The 22,666-nt window shown below is 41.3% G+C and overlaps 1 protein-coding gene across 1 annotated transcript in view; it reads right to left on the reverse strand.

Moving 5' to 3' along the window:
• Nucleotides 1-22,666, reverse strand: part of Khdrbs3 (KH RNA binding domain containing, signal transduction associated 3) — a 147,097-nt gene that overhangs the window by 27,824 nt on the left and 96,607 nt on the right. The window contains exon 7 of the mRNA XM_051159570.1: nucleotides 14,179-14,261. Within this exon, the coding sequence (XP_051015527.1) occupies nucleotides 14,179-14,261 (83 nt within the window). The remainder of the gene's footprint in view (nucleotides 1-14,178; nucleotides 14,262-22,666) is intronic.

Genomic DNA, 22,666 nt, shown 5'->3' on the forward strand with positions numbered 1-22,666 from the left:
ACTACTCAGCTATTAAAAACAAAGGAATCTTGAAATTTGCAGGCAAATGGATGGAACTAGAAAAGATCATTGTGAGTTAACCCAGACCCAGAAAGACATGCATGGTATATACTCACTTATAAGTGGTTATTAGCCACATGACACAGGATAACCAGACTACAGTACACAGACCTAAAGAAGCTAAATAACAAGGAGGACCCTAGATAGGATGCACAATTCTCAACCAGAAGGGCAAATAGAATAGACATCAGAAGCAGAAGAGAAGGAACAGGACGGAAGTCTCCCACAGTGGTCCTCTGAAAGACTCCACCCTGCTGGGGATCGAAGCAGATGCTGAGACTCACAGGCAAACTTTGGGGTGGAGTACAGGGAGCCTTATGGAAGAGTGGGAGACAGAAGGGCCCGGAAGGGACAGGAGCTCCACAAGGGGACTAACAGAGCCAAGAAATCTGAGCCCAGGGGGCACCCGCAGAGACCGATGCACCAACCAAGGTCCATGCATGGTAAGGACCCATACCCCCTGCTCAGATGTAGTTGATAGGCAGCTCAGTATCCTTGTAGGTTCCATAATATGGGGGAGTAGGGACTACTTCTGCCATGGACTCTGGTGCCCATTTGTTGACCACCTCCCCATAGCAAGGTGGCCTTACCAGGCCACAGAGGAAGAGGATGCAGGCAGTTCAGATGATAGGGGAGGAGGGCTCCCCTTTTTTGAGGACTAGGGGAGGTGGGGGAGAAGAAGGGTGAGGGAGAGTAGGACTGGAAGGAGCCAAGGGAGGGACTACAATAGGGATGTACAGTGAATAAATTAAATTTTTAAAAATTTAAAATTTCTTTTGCTCCCCCTCAAAAAAATCTCAGAAATATTAGAAGATAAAATGTGTACTTGTAGATACTGTCAAAATCTGAGTGCAATAAGAAATGTGTTCATCAGTATAGATTGAACCCCCTGGAAGCTAAATGCTGTCACCAGAGTCTCTAGGGGCCCTTTTGAAATCAATTTTATTTATATTTGTGATCACTTCAGAGGCCAGATATTTCTTTGGCTACGTCACAGCTGCTTAGAAATATAGACTAAAGCATTACTATTGTCATAAGAGGTATAGGTAAGACATGAGATGTACAGTAACCTGACTTGCTTCAGAATAGAAGGGATTACATCTGGGAGCAGGCACGCAGGAGGCAAGCCAGTGGGAGCGTGGTCACTCAGGGCAGGGCAGGGCAGGGCCAGGGCCTAATGGCAAAAGCCATTCATCATCTATTTACACCCATCACGTACGACTACCCAGAAGCTGTGTACCCACAGGAATCAATCAATAACTTCCAATAAGTTATAACTGCAGATTACAAAGAACTGGTTATTCCTCTTTTCAATAACTGCTGCCATCCCAGTAGTTAAATGAGTGAAATGAAATAAACTGTGGTGTTTTATACTACAATGTCTTACTCTAAGATGAGGCTTACAAATTGATAGAAAAATTTAAATACACAACCTCCCTCTGCCAATAAACTTGTTAGTGCAAGATACAGCAGATAAAGATGATCAGGACTCATCAAACTTAAAAGTCTTTTCTGGAGAGAGTCCTCCATTCAACAGATAAAACAGGTGGCTATGCCACCTCTTGTCTCGTTTTATCGAAGCCTGTCATCTAATCTCTCTGTTTTGGCAAATCTAAGACAGCAGATGGGAAGTCTTAAGCAAGGTCTTCCTGCCCTTCAGTTGTCACTTGGCAATGGCTACCATTGGGTTCTTCCAGATTTAGGAAAGTAGGCTTCCTACACCCACACCCCTGTGAAATAAGGAGAACCTTGGAGCTGTGAAAGGAAGGCGGTGCACCTGTTCTCTCCACTGGTCCTCTAGCAGGCCACAGAGTGAATGGTGAACAGCATCCCTTCCTTCCTGTCTCACTTCAGCATGGCTCCATGTTCCAAAGGAAAATTACAGTCGTCTATCCTATACACAAACGCTGAGAAAGCTTGACTCCACAGCCTGAAAGTGTGTGTATCTGTGTGTGTGAGAGAGAGAGAGAGAGAGAGAGAGTGTGTGTGTGTGTGTGTGTGTGTGTGTGTGTGTGTGTGTGTGTGTGAGAGAGAGAGAGAGAGAGAGAGAGAGAGAGAGAGAGAGAGAGAGAGAGAGAGAGTGTTTTGTCAGAGTCTGAACCTCTATAGCACAAGTCCCCAAATAATACAGACAATGCACCTGTATCAGAATGAATTTGTAACCACTGTGTCTTGTCTTGTGTAACACATGCTAAGGACAACACATCAAAGCAGAAACTTGAAAACACTAATATACGGGGTATTCTACAATTCTCTACTCAGACAGTGTGGCCACTAACAGGGCCAGAGGCAGTCAGTTACACTTAGCATAGCAGTGCGTAAGATAAAGAAAATGGCAACCACACAACAATTCAAAGTCATTCACCACTTCTTTGAATGAAGCAAATGACTAGGAGATGGCTTTAGCGGCATGCCTACTGGAGTCTGATGTGTATGCTCCAGCCCATGTCAGGTGGCAGAGGTTATACTTTAGGCTTCCACAGCTCTCAGGCTGGTGGCTCCAGAGGACAGGGTATAAAGTCAAGCTCTGATGCATTATCAAGCTCCATTCATGGCTTGCCCCTTCCCGTAAAGGAGACCAAGTAGGAAAACCAGAACCACAACCAATACAAAGGTAGCATGGAATGGGCTGCAGATTTTAAGAAAAGTATTGGAGTATGAAATTAATTTTACAAAAACTGCAATGTGCAAAGTAAGACATCTGAGCCACACGCACAGTGTGCTCCATGGCACTGCAGGTGTCACCCACAGTCTTGATCCTGAGGCTATGTGCTCTCCAACAACAGAAACAGGAAATGCTATTGGCCACAAACATCTACCGTTAAGTTGGAAGACTTGAGTTCTTAATTTTACTGTCTTAGTCTGTATATTAAAGATGTGGCTTAAGTGAAGTTTTGTTGATTATGATAATCTATATCTGATAAAGGCAGGCTTCGAGACACAATTCTTAAGATATCTGAATATCATTAAATACCAGGGATTTTCAACGCTTTATGGGTTAGGCTTTTAATCTCTGACAAACAATTTAAAGGAAGAAAGGATTGTTTTGGCAGATTGTTTCAGAGCTTTTGATCAACACAGGCCCTATGATGGGCAGAACAACAGGGCAGCTGTAGCCTGTGAGGAAAAAGAGCCTCCTTCCTGGTGTCAGGGAAGCACAGAACAAGACTGAGATCACAGGCAGGATGCTCCCAAGGACCTAGCCACAGTTACCCATTTCCTCCAGCCAGCCTCCACCTCCTAACGTTTTCAACACTTAAAAAGCTGCTTATAATTGGATACTAGCCCAACATGGATGTCCTCTGAGAGTCTTCACTCAGCTCAGGGATTGGAACAGAGGCTAGAACTTGCTTTTGAAACTCGAGGTGAAAGAGGTCCAGGAACTATTTGGGGTAAACACTTATCCACAACAGGACATCATATATGTTCAAACCACAATTAGTCAAAGCAACTAAAGTCAAAACAAGGGTGGGAGGAGCAATAATTGGTGGCCAAGATGACTTTGTACACTTGCTAGGCCCTGAGCTTTCAGATAAGCTCTCTGAAGCTATGCAACGAAGCCATGTCAAGATTGAATTTAGCAGTATTTAGGGGTACTGAGAAGGAAGGGATGATCTCCACACTGATTTAATTTGAAAATAGTAGTACTTTGGTTTATGTCAGGCTCCTATCTTTGAGACTTACATTGTACATACATCATGTATCCTTGTTGTATGGGCCACATTATAGACTCCCCTAAAGTCCTATCTTGAACCCCCAGGCTTCCTAATCCCTGACTGTGTGATTGGAGACAGGACCTTTAAAGAGATAGTTAAAGTTGAAATGAAGCCTAAGGACAGGTGTCTAATCCAATCTGATTACTGCTCTCCTGAGACAACTCTGGATATACAAGGGTGTACTTACACAGGAAGTACACCATGAGGACACAGGGGAACGAAGCCACTTTCCAGTCAAGGAGAACAGGGTTTCAGGTGAGGAGGACCTGCTGACATACTGACTTTGAGCCACAAGGAAGCAGTTTGGCAGTATTTTGTTACAGCATCGCAGCATACTAACAAAGGAGCACAAAAATGTTTCTTCAAGCCAACTCTGCAAAGCAGAAGTCTCATTTTACTTCACTATAAAGCAGCAGGTTAGATAAGGTTGTCCAATGCCATCCAGACAGAAAAGCCAAGGTTCACTGCTTTGCTTCTGTTTTGGGGTTGAATGATAACTGAAAAGTGATCTAAGTGTCTGAACCATAGTTTTCTTTTTTAAGAAGTATGCATTTCATGTCACTTGGCTCCTTTTGCACTGCACATGCATGTAGCTCTCAGGGACTTTGCTCCTCTGAGTGGCATCACCTATAGCCCTGAAAACCTCACTTCACTGCCATGGAAGCCCTTTTGTTTTAGCAAGTCTTTCCTGACACTTAACAGTTTATAATCTATAGCGTTGCAGCTTCGTAACTGCTTCTGCCCCTAGCTATGCTACGCATCTGCCAATCTAGCTTCTCTATACTATAAAGTAATTAATTTCTCTAAATTAAGTCTCAACGTGTCATTCTCTTGGGTCCCTATTGCTTCCAAGTCTTAAGTCTCGGCCCCAAGGGAGAGATAGACAGATAGATAGATAGATAGATAGATAGATAGATAGACAGACAGACAGACAGATAGATAGATAGATAGATAGATAGATAGATAGAGTGTTCTATCCATGTCACATCATGAGTGCTCCTTACCCAAGATGTTTTGCTGTTGTTAGCTGTCCCTTGTGCCTGGCTCACCTTGTTATGTGGTCCTTTCCCTGAATATCATCTCAGGAATGCTCCTTATATCCTTTATTCTCTCAAATATACCCATAAATTCGGAACTGAAATTTTATTGTTTTTCAAATGAAAACATGAAACTTCTCATATTTTCATGTAAACATCTCTTATAATACTTTAAAATTAAGTATTCACACTTGTTTCCTGGTAGCCAGTGAGCTTTACAACCATAGAATCTAAGTTAACAGTCTTTGGGCACCAAACCTAAGAGCAGTGCCTGGCATACGACAGATATTCAAGAACCACTGACTGAGTGATGCTTCCCATCATATTAATGCATCAGCACATTTAAAGTGAGCCCATCACCAGCTGCATCCCCAGGCCCAGCTCTCACCATTGTCCTGTAGAATAAATGATCCACATAAGTAACGGCTCATACTCCAATCCTGATGTAAGGTATCCTCTCAGAACTTGCTTCCATTTTGTCTGCCTACCAAAGACTCACTGTGACATCAGTGTCCTATAGTAAGGGCTTTAAACCTGGCTCTTTACAGCAGCTGAAGCACATCATCATCTGGACTGGAGTCCTGCATGAAGGTGTGTTAAATGAAAGAGCAATGCATTTGTTTTCTCCTCTGCTACCTACTGGAAACTATGTAGGATGGGACTGGTGCCCATGAAAACCAAACTCAAAGCATAAGGCCACTTCTATCCCCTCAAGATGTGGCCTCCTGGTGCAGACGCAGCATCCCCTAGTTCTTCCCTCTGCTCCTTGCAGAGTTTCCTTCTATGCCATCTCCATGCCTTTGTGACTCCTGCTGACCCACAGAACTGCTCTAACAGGGGCCCACAGGGGTCACACTGGGTTAGCAGGTACCTCACAGCCACACTTGGCTAGGACCCACTGTGGCAGTAGAAACCCCATAGAACAGACAAGCGACCCAACAAAATGAGGTCAGTTTCTCCACCACCAACAATTCACACATCAGAACTCCAGATGCCTAAACCACAGCTCAAAAGACAGAGATCAACAAACAAGGAAAAATGTCTCCTCCGGAAACCAAAAGCCCTAATAGAATATGTTCTGAAAAAAGTAATTCAGCTGAAGGATAAGACAAGGACTTCAAAATAGCAAGAACCTTAAAGCGGATATGAATATATCCCTTAAATAAAACCATGAAAGCACAAACAGGTGAATGAAATAATTAAAAAATTAAAGACATAAATATAGAATTAACAAAAAACAAACAAAAACAAAAGCAGAATGAATAAAGAAATCTCAGACTAAGATAAAACTGGAAATGAAAAACTCAGCCTATCTAACAAAAAACTCAGAGGCAAGCCTCACCAGCAGAGTACAAGACATGGAATAGAGAATCTCAGGTCTTGAAGACAAAGTAGAAAACATGGAGAGTACAAAAAAAATGTTAAATAAAAAAATCCACAAAATATTCATGATATCTAAGACACTTTGAAAAGACCAAACCTACAAATAATAGAGATAGAGGAAGAAAAAGAAATGCAGATCAAAGGCACAGAAAATATTTTCAATAAAATCACAGAATAAAAATATCTCAATATAAACAAAGAGATGCCTATATCAGGATATAAGAAACATATACAACATAAAAATACTAGAATGGGAAAGAAAGTCCTCCAGCACATAGAAATCAAAACACTAATTATATAGAACAAAGAAAGGGCAATAAAAGTTGCAAGGGTAAAAGACCAAGCCATATATAAAGGCCAATCCATTAGACTTCTCAAAGGAGTCTCCATGAGCCAGAAGAGCCTGGATGGATGTTCTTCAAACTTGAGAGGCCACAGATGCCAAAGATATAAATCAAATAAAGGGAGAAAGAAAAACATTTCACAATAAAAATAAATCTAAGAAAATTCTGTGCACCAATTCAGCTTTACAAGGCACTTAACAGAAAACTTCAGTCTAAAGAGAAGATTAACTGCACCCAAGAGGATGCCATAAATAAGTAATCCCAGAACAGTGAGTCAAAAGAGGGGGAACCTTACACCGTAACAACATAATATCAGGAGTCAATAAATAGTAGTTACTGATAGCTCTCAATATTTATAGTGTCAATTCCTCAATAAAAAGACACAGATTAACAGGATCCTTCAGCTGCATCCAAGAAACATACCTTAACAACAAGGCAGACATTCCCTCAGGGTCCCCCAACAAGGGGGCATGGGCTGTCTCTGACTCTGTTGCCTGCCTTTCGATCCCTTAGGCTGTCTTGTCTGGACTAAGTGGGAAAGGATGCACGTAGTCCAGCTGTGACTTGAGCCACCAGGGTGAGGTGGTACCCATGGGGGCCTCCTCTTCTCAGAGAAGAAGTAGAGAGGAAAATGGTAGGGAGGTGTGTGAGGGTAGGACTGGGAAGAGAGGAGGGAGGGGGCTGGGATCAGGCTGTAAAGTGATTAAATAAATAATTGTGAAACATAAATTATTCACAACAAAGAAAAAATAAAATAAAAAGCTGGAGAGATTTCTCAATGCCATACTTGAACACGCTACAAAAACAAGAAGAAATAATACCAAATGAGTAGCTGGGAAGAAGTACTCAAACTTGGGGTGAAAGCAAGGAAATAGATCAAGCAAGCAGACAACCAGACAAACAACAACAACAAAAACAACAACAAAACACAAAGAATCAATGAAATGAAGTATTGATGCTTTGAGGAAACAACAACAACAAATCAGGATGACAAATCCTTGGTCCAATTAATCAAAAGATAAGAGATAAGATCTAAATTAATAAAATAAAGGTGAAAATAGGACATAACAAAAGACACTCAGGAAATTCAGAGAATCATAATGACATTTTAAAAATCTGAATTCCACCAAATTTTAAAACCTAAAATAAATGAATTCCTTAATATAAATTCCTTAATATCAATAATAAATGAAGTTGAAAAGAATAAACAATTTAAATAGGCCCCTAACCCATAGTGAAATAGAAACAATCATTAAAATTCTCCTAACCCAAAGAATCCCAGGTACAAATAGACTCAGAATTCTACCGAACCTTCAATGAAAATCACCAATACTCTTCAAATTAGTCTGAAAAGCAGAAATGTTCCCTAATTCTTTTTAAAAATACACTATCATGCAGTCATGCCAAAACCACATAAAGAACTAACAAAAAGAGACAAGTATAGAGCGATTTCTCTCATGCAAAATCCTCAATAAAAATCTTGCCAAACAAATCCAAGAGCACATCAAAAATACATCCAACATGATCAAATAAACTTCATCTCAGAGATGCTGAGATAGTTCAACATATACAACCAGCATATAAAACAAATTGAAAGATAAATTCCACATAGTCATCTCATGAGATGGAGACGACTTTTGACAAAATCAAATATCCCTTCATGATTAAAGTCCTTGAGAGACTAGGGACACAGTGACACATCTCAACATAAAAAAAAAGTTTATAGTATGCTCAGACTAAAATCAAGACAAAAGAAAGGTTGCCTACACTCTCTATATCTATTCAATGCAGGACTTAAAATGTTAGCTAGAGCTGTAAAATAACTGAAAGCAATCAAAAGAATTAAAATAGAATAGGAAAAAGTCCAAGTATCTTTATTTATGAATGGTGCCATTTTATAAGTGAAGTGATTTTATACATGAAGACACTAAAAACTTCATCAAGAAACTTTTACAGCTAATAAACATATTTAGCAAAATAGGATGATACAAAAAAACTAACAAAAAATCAGTAACCTTCTTATATGCAAGTACAAATAGACTGAGAAAGAAATTAGGAAAAGAGTACCTTTCACAATAGCCTCAAAATGAAACAAAAACTAAAATAAAAGACTTAGGATAACTTTAACCAAGCAAGTGGAAGACTTGTATAATAAAAATTTTATGATATTGAAGAAACAGAAGAAGACATCAGAAGATGAAAATACATTACCAGCTCATGGATCAGAAGGATTAATACAACAAAGTGACCATCTTACTTAAAGAAATCTACAGACACAGTGCAATCTCCATCCAAATTCCAACACAGTACTTAGCAAAATTTAAAAAAGCAAGCAAGCAAAGGAATAACAACAACAACAACAATAAAACACTCCATAAAACTAAAACCATTCTGAATAATAAAAGAATTGGTAGAGGTGTCACCACCTCTGATGTCAAGTTGTGTTACAGAATACAGAATACAGTAATAAAAACAGCATGGAATTAACACAAACCAGACATGTTGAACAATGGAATCAAATTGAAGACTCATATGTAAGTCCAACCACCACCTATGAACACTTGATTTTTTTTTTTACAAAGAAGACAAAAATAAACACTGGGAGTAAGACAACAGATTCAACAAATGGTACATGCCCAATTGAATGGCTGCTGTTGTTCATCCTATACAAAACTCAATTCCAAATGGATCAAAGACCTTGACATAAACCCAGATGCATTGGATCTGACAGGATAGATAGTGGGAAGTAGACTTGAATTCATTGTCCCAGGAAAAGAACAGGACACTGATACCACAGGTACTAAGACCAACAGTTAATAAATGGGACCTCATAATGCTTAAAAAATCTTCTGTACAGTAAAGGACTCCATCAGTCCAGCAAAACAGCAGTCTGCAGAATGGGAAAGGATGTTTACCAACTATACATGTGGCCTGGGTTAGTATCTAGAATATATAAAGGACTAAAGCAAACAAACATACATACAAAATGAACCCTGAACATCAAGAGAACAAAACAGTTTTTAAAATGGGGTACAGAACAAAGCAGAGTTGTCAAAAGAGGAAACAAACAAACAAACAAAAAATGGCTGAGAAACACTTAAAGGATGCTCAAGATCCTTGGATGCCAATGAAATGCTAACCAAAACTACTTTAAGATTTCATTTCATCCTAGTCATAATAGCCAAGGTCAATAAAACAAATGACAGCTCATTCTGGTTAGGCTGTAGAGCAGGAGGAATCATGCATCCATTGCTGAGGGGACTGCAAACTTGAACAACCACTATGGAAATCAATGTGGTGTTTTCCTAGGAAGGTGAGAATAATCTCCATCAAGATACAGTTATACAATTCTTGTGCATAAACCCAAAGACTCTAAATCTTATCTCATCCATGTTCATTTGGGTTCTATTCATAATAGCCAGAAATTGGAAAACAGCCTAGATGTCAATCAAGCATTGCACGAATAATGAAAATGTGGTATACTTACACAATGTAATATTATTCAACTGTTATGAAAAAATAAAATAATGAAATTTGCAAGTACGAGAGAAAAAAATATCCCGAGTAAGAAAACCCAGACTCAAAAGCTGAGTATTGTCTGCTTTCTCTCATATGTGAATGTGAGTTTTTAATCTGTAGACATGTGTTTCAAAATAAATAATCACAGAGGTTAGGTAGCTAGTAAGGGATGGGAGGTCCAGGGGGAGAGGCAATCTTTTAAGGAAGGGATATAGGATACAGTGTCATAACTAAGAGATAAAGCAGAAACTACAATACAAGGCTCAAGCGGGGAGGCCAGGCTAAAGGAGGAAGTACAAGGAGGAAAAGCCATATGGAAATATAACACTGTTAAAGTTTCCTATATATATGAAAGGAGTCTAAGTAGAGTCAACAAATAATAGAAAAGACAATGTCCCAATGAGACATCTTATGTCCCCAAGTAAAACCTTCAGTGCTAGGAATAAGAATGAGTTACATCTTGTTGATTCGCTGGTCAAAGGACCCCATGGAAAACCCCGAACATCACAGACTATTGCCAAAGCTATTGCTTATGCTCCATGACGTGATACTACAGCCGTATTGCTATATATAACAACCATATATATCATCAAACATGGAGCTGGTGCACAGTTAGAAGCTTCATTTGTATTCATTAATGTTCATGGTGCTGTAAGATTTTGCATGTTGTCACCTACAACCTGATTACAAGATATACTGTTGAACTAGTGGCACAAATGTTATGGGAGCACCCAACCACGTTTTGATTGGCTAAGGTCCACTGCATAACCAAAAGACTCCTGAGCTAGAACTGATTGAAGTGCTAGTTGGAAATAACCAGAACTGGAAAAGACCAGAAAGTGCCATGCAAGCTTCTAAAGGAAGTATAAAACCAGTACTGTTATCTAGATATGACACCCATCAACCGCAATAATAACAAGTATGGTACAATAACCTAAGTATGTAGAATACACGTGCCTGAGCAGTAACAAACAGCTCCCTCATTGGACTTAAGATCCACTCAATAAGAAGAAAATCATGACTGGTACCTGTAAACATAGCAAACTACCTAGTGCTGGTGAAGTCATGGATCTTGTAGAAGAACGTACAGTCACTGCTTTACTAAAGCAGCACAAACCCTCACTACACTCTAAACATTTGTCCTTATACACACAGACAAGTGTAGTCCTCACCCCGTGTCAATAAAACTTCTCTTTGCAGCAGATAGGGAGCACTACAGAAATCTATAACAAATGAAAATGCAGAGTTGGGAAGTCCAGGCGCAGTGGATAGATCTGAAAAACAACTTCTACATCTAAGGGGACACTGCAGAAAATGGGGTGGAAATACTGTAAGAGCCGGAACATCAGAGCGTTTACTGTGAGACTGTATCTGTGCAGAAGCCACACCCATAAGTTCCTACCAATATGACTGCCTAAACATGACCCAAACAAAGACAACAGCAATAGACATGCCAAAGTGAAGGTGGAGTAGAGGAGACCATGAAGTCTCAACCCTATACAAAGAACTATAGGCAACCAACTAATAATGAGAGTGGGAGAAATTGGCTTTCTCAGGGAACAGCACCGCAATTGGTTATCATATACTAAATTATCATACAAGTAACATTAAACAGACAGAGCAAGAAATATTTAGGAATGAATCTATCTATCTATCTGTGTGTATAAATACAAATATATATATGCATGTGACAACAATTAATGAAAAAAGAGGCCCTTATTTGGAAAAAGAGCAATGTGACGTATATGGGATAGGTTCAAGCAAGGAAAGGGAAGAAATGATATAATCATATTATGACTAAAAAAATAAAATAAAAAATACAACTATTGCATGAGATGAATCCAATGCCTGACACTAGAAAACTGGCCTGAGACTATATACGTCACCGGCCCTAGGGTACACCTACCACTATTATTCTGCTAAAGGGACACAGCAATAAAATGATTCCTAATGACATCCTGTTATAGCTATAGATCAGTGCATCATTCATCCCTCACGGAATACACTTCTTATAGTAAATGATAATTAAGACAAGGCTTCACAAATGAACAGTGGTCAGGATGAGTTGCACTGAAACACTCATTCCTATATGGGTTGTCTTCATTAAACCCTTCCCAGCAAGGCTCAGGGATCTATTGCTAGAGGAGGTGGGAAGATGCTAAGTGTCTGAGGCGGTGCATGACTCTAAGTAAACAGCATCTTCCAGGCAGTATGATCTACACAGGTTTAAAGCAGAAAAAAAAAATCTCGGCAGTAAGGAGGGGAGATAGATATAAGTCCCATCTATACCAAGACCCTAACTGCAGTTATATCTGATGGGAAAGAGAAAGTCAGTCTTTCCCAATCCAGTGCCATTAGGTCTATACACCATAACCCAGGACAGGCCCCATGACAGCAGTAGTTGGTCAACACAAAATGAACGCTATGCCTTTTGTGTAAGCATGTTTTATGTTTTGTTTTGCTTTTTTTTCCTTACTGGATTGATGTGTGTGTGTGTGTGTGTGTGTGTGTGTGTGTGAGAGAGAGAGAGAGAGAGAGACAGAGAGAGACAGAGAGAGAGACAGAGACAGAGAGAGACAGACAGAGAGAGAGACAGACAGAGACAGAGACAGAGACAGAGACAGAGACAGAGAGAGACACAGAGAAAGAATATGGAGTTGGGGGGAAGGGCAATGAGGAGGATTTAGGGGGAGTTTAGAAAGAATAGAATCAAAATACATGAAATTTTTCTTAAATAAAGAAAAATGAGTGCTAACTACAAAAGGCCATTAAAAAGCGCTACCACACGGTCTAAAACATTTACAGCTCAAGCAAAAACACAGTACAGAATCCTAGATCTAGACGGGTGTTGGCCAGGACTCACTAAAGCGTGCAGGAAGCCAGAAGGAAGCAGTCCTTCCATTGCCTGAGCAGGTACCACCTCTCTGTTATGCCTCCTCTTGTGCAGGCACAGCATCCATCTTCAGGATGCACTCACACGGCCTGGCTGATAGGCCTTAAGAGAGAGGACCAGACAGAAACCTCACTCTCAGCAAGTGTTAGGAGGTGGACAATACATGTGCTATACCAGGGTACTTCCTACTGAAATTAATAGGCATTTCTGTCTTTCAACTAACCAGAGAAAAACGCCTAGTTGTAAAGAGTGGTCTTTGAGTTAGAAGATCCAACTCAAGGCGCATTTCCCCATTCCATTTATTGCGTGATTTTGGACAAAAGACTTCTTCTGGAACCCCACTGCTTGCTCTCCACAGTAGGACCCTTCAGGAAATGCTGGCCTGGCTATAGGAGGAACTGTAGAACAAGTGTCACACAGCTTTTGCTTGTCAGTTCCAATAAACTGTAGGAGTGACTCTGTTCCCAGCACTAAAACAAGGCATCTACTGAGAAAGACCACTTGTCTCTCACAGTCTGAAGGCTACTTGTCACAGGCTATACACACAGCAGTATGTCATGAGCAAAGACAAAAATTGTTTGATATTCTCACCTATTCTCCCCCATCAGAGTTTCCAGGAAGAGCACCCGTGTATTTAATCACAGCCTGAGTAGCACCATACACACACAAGTGCCTGCACACTCTGTCACAAGAGCTGCCATCTGAGGGTAGGTTTTGTATTCACTGCAGGATCAGTACTTGGTGTATGTAATGTATTGGGGTGAGGGTCTGATCAGGACGAAGGTGTCATATTTACAGAATATGTCTCCTGTTGGGAGACAGGAGCATCACTGCTAAAAAGGTGTGATGCTCTGTGAATAGCAAGCCAGGCTCTGGTTTTCATCTTCCTGAAAGGCAGGATGTTCACAATTCTTATAGGACTTGGGGGCCTTGGTTACCCACATGAAGGCCGTCATCCTTCATTAGATGGCATTAAACACTTGGGTCAAAATGTCAGAGTTGATAAAATTAAACTTATTTCTCATGCTCAGATGCGTTAGCATGACAGCATTCAGGAGTGTCAGTACAAGCTATTTGCAAGTGCAGGTTCCACTTCCCTAGTTAGAAGAAACAACGACAAACAGCAGCAAGTCAGATCAGCCCCACTAGCTGACTGTCACACCTCCCTGTGGAGGGGCCCTGTGTCAAGCTGATGGAAGGGCCTAGCAGCATGGAGTAACTCTTACCTTTGGGCTGGGGTGCTGTAGCTGTTGTCATAGGAGTCGTAGCTCTGTTCATCATATGCAGTACCGTACCCATCATCATAGTCCTGAAACACAGCAGAAAGCGAGACAAGTCAGAAGATCCTCTGGAAAGAAAGAGCACTCTACTTCTGGTCATTGCATAGCCCCAGTTGATGCTACACTGAGTCTAGCCATGGTGTGAGAAGTGGCTTCAGGCCAACTGCCACCACAGGAAGCTACCAACATTCTTCAACAGAAATGGACACACCAACAAAGAAACCATGGCTAAATCCTGGTAAGAAAAGAGCTATGTGATGTTTTCCCTAAGCAGCAGCTGGAAGCCATTGGGGTGCAGTGGGGCAACTGAGGCCCTTTTGGAAGGGTTCTCAGTGAGTGGTCTTTATCCAACCTGCCTCAGCATTCTCCTTAGTTCAAATGGGCTTACTCCCTAGTAGTTAGCTGAAGAAACTAGTCAGAGCCACTGATTTAAGATAGTAGCTGCTAGATACTGTGGAGAATTAGTGGGAAAATGGGTTAATTAATAAACATAAAAGATCAAATTATTCCCAAGATCAATGCCACAATCCGTGACTCAGAAAAGACCATGCGTCGGCCCAGAGCTGCTTCTTTTGGCTAGTCCTGAGAGCCAGCACAAGGAGGAATCTGGCTTCTAAAGCAGAGCTGAGGGCAGACTTGCTGGGTGGATGTCAGGTAAAAGTGTCAGGAAACATAAGTACAATCCCACGGGAAGCCAGGCAGGAAAAAGGAGGAAGAGGAGACTAACGTGGCAACACCTGATGCACATGGACTTCACAGAATTTGTGCTGGATAGTCCTAAACATGATACAAAAACAAATAACGGATCCTGGAAGAATGTGATTCCTAGAGCTGACGAATTATTAATACTTTGTGTCTAGTTTAAAACAAGAAATTGAGACTGTTAAAAAACACAAAATTATGGTCTCTCTATAAGAAAAATGGCTCTTAATAAAAATTGTCTCTAAGGAAGCTGAGTCATTGAATCTGCCAGGCAAAGAATTTCAGCCAGCTCACTGAACACAGCCAAGAAGCTAAAGAAACTGTTATGGTCAAGTAAAGCCTGAGTAGGTAAGAGGAGACCTTCAGTGTACAGAGAGGCCGGGTAGATACTTGACTTTCGATAAAGCAGAAACTTCATTGGTCTCATCAGCAGGAACACCAAACAGGAGTCACTGAACTTGAAGACAGACATACTGAGAACAATGGACAGACAAAAGGACATACCATCAGAGATAGTGTGCAGCACCAAATGTGTGAGCACATGAACAATGAGACAGCCTAAAAGAGAGGTGGGGGAGGGGCGAAAAAGATTTAGAGAAACGACTGATTCAAAACTTCCCCAATCTGGTGCCCCATATTTGACCACCTCCCCTTGGTGGGGCGGCCTGATGGCACTCAAAGAAAGAATAAGCAGGCTGCCAAGATGAGACTTGATAGCCTATGACCATATAGTGGGGGAGGAGGTCCCCCTCGGTCATAGACCTAGGGGAGGGGAATAGGGTGAAAGTGGGAAGGAGGGAGGAATGGGAGGAAACAAGTGATGGGATAACAATTGAGTTGTAATCTGAACAAATTAATTAAATAATAATAAAAAACCTTCCCCAATCTGAAGAAAAACCTTTGCATACCCAAGAAGCTTAACATTTCCAAAAGTGAAGCCTCAGACACATACAAACCGTAAGTGCCAGAAAGGTAAAACCAGAACAGCACCAAAGACATGTGCCTCATGACCCAGGGCAGTTCCTAGAAGACTAAGAGAAAGCATATCCAAACACAAAGGGAGCTTAGACAAGAAGAACTAGCTAGTGGGAGCGACTGTCCAGCATCTGTGACTGTACTGGGTGCAGTATTTGATATCCAGTGAAACTCTCCTTTAGATACAGAGGAAAAAATGGTTATTTTAGCAGATGAAGCCAGAAAGTACCTGCAGTAGATGTCCACTTAGGAGACACCAAAGCAACCATCAGAGAAGTGAGAAGCCATCAGACACTTTCAGCTCCATGAGAAATGTCATATTTAATATACATACAAAGCCATATAAGTACGTAATATTATTGAACATCTATGGAACAATGCACCCAATAAGAGCAAAACATGCCTACATGCCAGTGGATTGCAGAACATGCTCCATGTATTCAATGAAAAATTACAGTAACAAAAGCCATACACCACCAAAAAGCACACAGAAAAAAAAAGTCAGAAATTACTATTCATATTTAAATACAATTCACTTTTTAGCTAAAGTACCAAGACAACTCACTGGATACTTTTCAATAAATAACACTAGAATACCTCCAGACAGATGCCCATGAGATGAAATTAAGAGACAACCTCACATCACATGCAAACATCAACACAGAATGCATCATGTCTGTCTGAGAGCAGAGCAAGCATGAAGAACGACACATTTCATGACCGTGGATCAGTGATTTCTCTAGCAAAAGCCGAACTAAGGAATAGAGAGAAACTGGTGCTCAGAAATAGTTAAAGAACTTAACTTTCAAAGGACACTATTTAAAAGAAGGGAAGAGACAATCCACTACATGGGAGAAAATATTTACCAATAATACACATGATCTGGTCTACTCTTCGGAATATCTAAAAAAAACTCTTATAACTCAAAGAGGAGAAGACAGTAACTACAAGAGAAAATCCAGTCTTGTCATTCTGTGGGGGCCAAACTTTCTGCATGTTGATTGACTAATTTTGATATAATGCTCTACGCAGACCAGGTTGGCCTCCAAAACACAAGAGACCTTCCTGCCTCTGCCTCTCACTGCTATTTCTAATGCACTGCAAACTTCAAAACAGCCAAGGAAAACAATGTTTCTAGAAAATGGAACCAGAAGGGTAGTTAGGCCACAAAAGCAATGTATCTTGTCCTATAACTGGCTCCAAGTTTCCAGGGTTAATTACACAGTGGTCTTGAATTTATTGGCATTTTAAAAAATATTTAAATAGTCTGAACAACACCTTGAACAGTAGGCTCAACTATTCAAAGGCTTTTAAGTATGCACACAGCCCCTGGAAGCAGGAAATAGTACCATATGGTCAAAGAAGAATTGATAGAGTCCACTATGTTCATATCGCCTAAAATACATCATTTTTATTTAAGTATGTATGCATGTTGGTTTGTGTGTATGAGCATATGAATGCAGGGCACATGGAGGCACGAAGAGGCTATCAAAATCCCATGGAGCCGGAGTTACAGGTGATTGTGAGCAGCCTAACGTGGGTTTGGGGGCACAGAATTCTAGTCCATTCCAAAATAAATAAGCGTTCTTAACTGCTGAACCATCTCTCTAGCCTCAACAATTTTTAAACTAAAAAGAAATGGTTACTATAATTGTACACATTTTGCAGGCACAGTTTTATTTAAGGACATCAAAATGCTAACTGTCTTGACTTGGTTATTGTGTACCCACTTTTCAAAAGCATTTACACACTCACTTTATTTGATTTAGAAAAAATTAATTATCTAAATAGAATGTTTCAAAATCTTTTGATTTAATAAAATAAATATCAGCATAAGTGGATACTACCAACTTGAAGAAATGCATGATTACCATACACAGTTGAATGTTTTGTCACAAAGGAAAATAATGAACACAAAATGGGGGAAAGTCATATAAAAAGAATAAAAATGCCACACAGAGCAGGCCACAATGTTCTTTAGCGTTAAGGAGTAACTTGGCTACAATCTTACAATGGCCAATGCAAACTGGCCAATGTAAAAAAAAAAAAAAAAAGAATTCTGAGATGATTTTCATTATCAGAGAAGCAGCAAAACAGTAACAGGAATTCTGAGCAACTACTAAGCTAAAATCTGGCAATAAGTAATAACAGGATTATTTCTAATCATTGTTTAAACTCTTCTCATAGCACTGAACCTGTTGCTGGCCCTGTGCCAGCCACCATGGGTGGAGACTTTCCAATATCTAATGTACTTGTGCTGACATACAGTGGAGTGGGAGAGCGAGAGAACAGATGACCAAAGATAAGAGTCTCATAAGTCATCATGTCAGTGGTAAGCACTGAGGTGAGATAGACACACCAGCTAAGAAAGGCAAAGGAAACTCATGCCAAGTCATAGAAAAGCTGGGTTTCCTTCTCAAAGAAGGGTCATTAAAAATGATTCAGAATGAACTGAAGGGGTAAAGCAGACCAGGAACACACAGAGGCCCTTGCATTCAGAGAGGCTAACAGCTGGAATGAACTCTGTAAGACAGGAGGGAAGGAATGACGTTGACAAGCCAGGAGCTGCATCATGGAGGGTCAATTAAGGACTGCACATCTGGATTTTGAGTGACACAATTACCGTGTACCAAGAAAATCCTAGGGTAACACATGCCTGTAATCCCAGCACTCTGGGAGGCAGAAGCAGGCAGATCTCTGTGAGCTCTAGGCCAGTCTGGTCTACAAAATGAGTCTTGGACAGTCAGGGCTACACAGAGAAACCCTGTCTAGAAAACCCAAAACCAATCAACAAACAAAAACCAAAGAAATCCCTGTCTGGCAATACTGCAGAATAGAAAAGATTGTCTATAAAGCCAAATGTACAAGTAAGTCCGTGTGGGGGTACTCATAACTTGGAAAATGCACAGGTTATGGCTTCTTTAATAGCATGCTAGTTCCCATGGGGTGGGTCTGCATAGCTAGCATAACTGTCTTCTGAGAGGCTTCATCCAGCAGCTAATGGAAACAGATGCAGCGACCCACAGCCAAACAACAGATGGAGCTCAGGGAGTCTTGTTTTGTTTGTTTGGTTGGTTTTGGTTTTTTGTTTTTCTTTTTTCAAGACAAGGTTTCTCTGTGTAGCCTTGGCTGTCCTGGACTAACTTTGTAGACCAGGCTGGCTTCAAACTCACAGCGCCCGACCTGCCTCTGCTTCCCAAGTGCTGACATTAAAGGTATGTGCCACCACTACACGGCTTAAGTTTTTTGTTTTTTTATTTTTTATTTTTTGTTTTTTTGATACAGGGTTTCTCTTTGTAGCCTTGACTAGCCTGGACTCACTTTGTAGACCAGGCTGGCTTCGAACTCACAGTGATCCGCCTGCCTCTGTCTCCCAAGTGCTGACATTAAAGGCGTGCGCCACACCACCACCCGGCTCAGGGAGTCTTGTGGGAACAAAGATTGAGGGAGCCAGAGGAGTCAAGGACACCACAAGAAGACCAACAGAGTCAGCTAACCTAGGCTGCTGGGGGCTCACAGAGACTGAATCACCAACCAAAGAGCATACATAAGCTAAACCTAGACCCCATACACATATGTAGCAGATGTGCAGCTTGGTTATCATGGGGGTCCCCCTAATGATGGGAGTAAAGGCAGTCTCTGACTCTGTGGCCCGCCTTTGGATCCCTTGCCCCTAGCTGGCCTCAGTGTATGGGGATTGCTAAGAACTATTGTTGCAATTTGAGGTGCCATGGTGGGTTTAGTGCCCCTTGGGGGTCTCCCCTGCTCTGAGAAGGGGAGGGTGGAAACGGGGAAGGAAGTGTGGGAGTGGGACTGGGAGGAGGGGGTTAAGGGGGCTGGCATCAGGCTGTTAAGTGATTAAATAAATAAATGAGAAAAATAACATTAGATATCATAAAGAATGTGTAGTTCAAGCAAAGAGTTTTGACATACATTTAAGATTATAAATAACTACAATTTAAATTTTTAACTAAAATGCTATTTGGTACACTATTTTCTTCCTATAGCTATGCCATTCAAAACTTGCTCAATTATTCTGCCAGGTTATTGCAATACTGCTTAAAGCTGCAATTGGCTCACTGAATGACTAACATTGAGGTTTTATATTTCACAATATGAACCCACAGCTACTTCTTTCATGACGTCTTTGCTGGATTTGGCTACAGGGTGTACATTTTGTACTTCTTCCAATTATAGTGATGGTATCTACCAAATGGACAATATAAGGCAATATGGGACACACAAATACAGACATGACAAAACAGGGAGGAGCTGACTGACTTCTATGCTCCTGTACTGGTTTTACTGACAGGGCAGGAGAAGAGTTCTCAAACTGAGAACACAATTGAGCATTAATCAGAGAATGGCTCAGCAGACAAGGGAACGAGGGTAGCTGAAGAAGGGTGGAGCTTATGAGGTCCCTAAACATTAGCTTTCCTCCCTTATTTCCTTTTGTGAGACTATCACAAATAGCCCAAGCTGGCCTGAAACTCACTATGTAGTAGAGGGTGACCTTGAACTCCTGCCCCCTCCTGCCTGCACCTCCCAGGTGCAGTGAAGATAGGTGTGACAGCTTGCCTACACTGTCAGAGTTTTGTCTGACAACTCACTGTGAGCTGTTATCTTCACGTGCAATTGAGTGAAATAAGACAACAGCACAGAAAAGACACTGCACCCTTTCTTGAGTCATTCATCCAAGCTACTCAGTCTTGCAGGACTTGAGACAGGAGCTCACTATACTTCACCAGCACTGCCCTGACACATTGTAGCTGTCTTCACACTGGGGATCTCCGTGTTGTGCCTCACACTTCTACATTTCTTCTTAAAGAGGATATGACATGACAGGCATCCACTTGTCTGCCTCACTTCTGAGCCTCCAGTATAGAAACCAATCCAGCTCACCAAGTGTCCCCACTGTCTCTACCCTTGCTGCCTCTTGTCCTAGTCAGCTTTCTAGGCTGAAGTTCAAGTAGGTGGCTTCAATTTGGTTACAACATTTCAACCACACAAGACAGTCCTTTGTGACTGCATCACGCCAGCATTTGGCACCATGTGTGTATCTCTGTGCTTGCCCCTTGGGGATGACCTGCCTGGCACCTCACCTACATTATGACCGGAGGTTGTCTTAAAAGATTCCTTCAGACCAGGCACAGACACACACACAATGAGAACTCAATAAAGCTCACTGTTTCGCCGCACAGGACACTGGGTAAATGCAGGACAATCCTCCTTTATTCCGCTCACCTAGTCCTGTGCTTTTTCAGCTTTTTCACAGCTCTAGCTATTCCCCAGATGACCATGTTACTTAACTGGGTGGGAGAAATATAATTTAAGCCAACTATTGAATCGTTCTGGAAGCACCTTAAGAATCTCTGTATGTTATCGGGAGGCATGCACAGGTCTGCCCTCACCTTCCTTCCACATCTCTATTAGTGCCTCTGCTTTGCTGTTCTGCTGTTGTTCCAAACAGCCAGTGATCTGTTTTTGTGTCCTCCACCTCTCTCACACACCCACCTCCCTCTGCCTTCCAATATGAAACCTGAGGTCCACCCGGCATAATTGGGTCCCTTAGAACCTTCAGAATCTTTCAGAGCACTTCTAAACCTTTCAGTTGGACCAAACATGGAATCTACATTTGGTTCTCTAGTGTATCTCCATGTAAACATCTCTCGATGTACCTAGCTAAAATGCAAATCTAGGCTTGCTGCTTCCAGACTGAGTCCCACTCTGCTTCCTGTCTCCTACAGGATGCAGACCAAATGGGCACCTGCCTGAGTACAAGCAGCAGCCGTGCTCCTGGTTGCTGGTACTTCTGTATATGCAGTCTCCTCTGATGCCTCCTCAGATAACAAATGTTAGCTTGAAAACTAAATTATCATTTTGGGCTATCATATTTGATACCTTACATATATTTGGCACCTATAGTTATTTCTCTCACTTCTTGCCCTCTGGTCTATATGGTTCCTATGAGTTAGGCCTAACCTCTCCTCCTCTTCTCTCCCCTCTAGTTCCCTTCCCCCTAACCTGTCTTCATGCACACTTTGTTCTCATTGGTACCTCACTGCCTTTCCCTACATCCCTCAGCTAGTTCTCTTTCTTCTCCCAGTTAGTCATATGCTCGACAAAATAAGCCAGATTCAGGAAGACAAATATTGTATATTTTTTCTTACAGGTGAAAGCTAGATTTAAAATTAGGCATGTATGTGCATATAAGCGTCTTTAAATGTGTGTGCATAGACACAGAACTAAGAGAGGTCATGAGAAGGAAGAGGCTCTACATGAGGTGAAACTGAGGTGAGAAACGAGTTCCTAGAGAAGACATGGGAGCGGGGAGCAAACCAGGCCATGGTCTCATCTGACACAAAGCAGGCGATATGGCAACATCTATTGAGTAACTGAATGAAAGAATGAATTCATGACCAACTAACAGAAAATACAATAAATATCACGTTGAGATGAGCAAAAGTCAAGGCAGCACTGCAGAAGGAAGTAGGCACAGGGCTTATTAAAGTACTAAAAATCATGATACACAGACCCCATTACACCATTTCTGGTGAGCACTCACTATCAGACTTCTATTCTCCGCCTAGAGCAAATGATCACCTTTGGAACTCTATTTATGGAAGCCAGAATAAGGTTATCAAAAACTGCACAAATGTATACCGCAATGAACTCTTCATGGGCGCTCACTGCAAAGCTTGCTTCTTCATCAAGCACGCATCTGAGGTTTTTGCCTAGAACCAGTACCAGGACAATG

Source organism: Acomys russatus, chromosome 17, assembly GCF_903995435.1.
Source record: "Acomys russatus chromosome 17, mAcoRus1.1, whole genome shotgun sequence".
Lineage (NCBI taxonomy): Eukaryota > Metazoa > Chordata > Mammalia > Rodentia > Muridae > Acomys > Acomys russatus.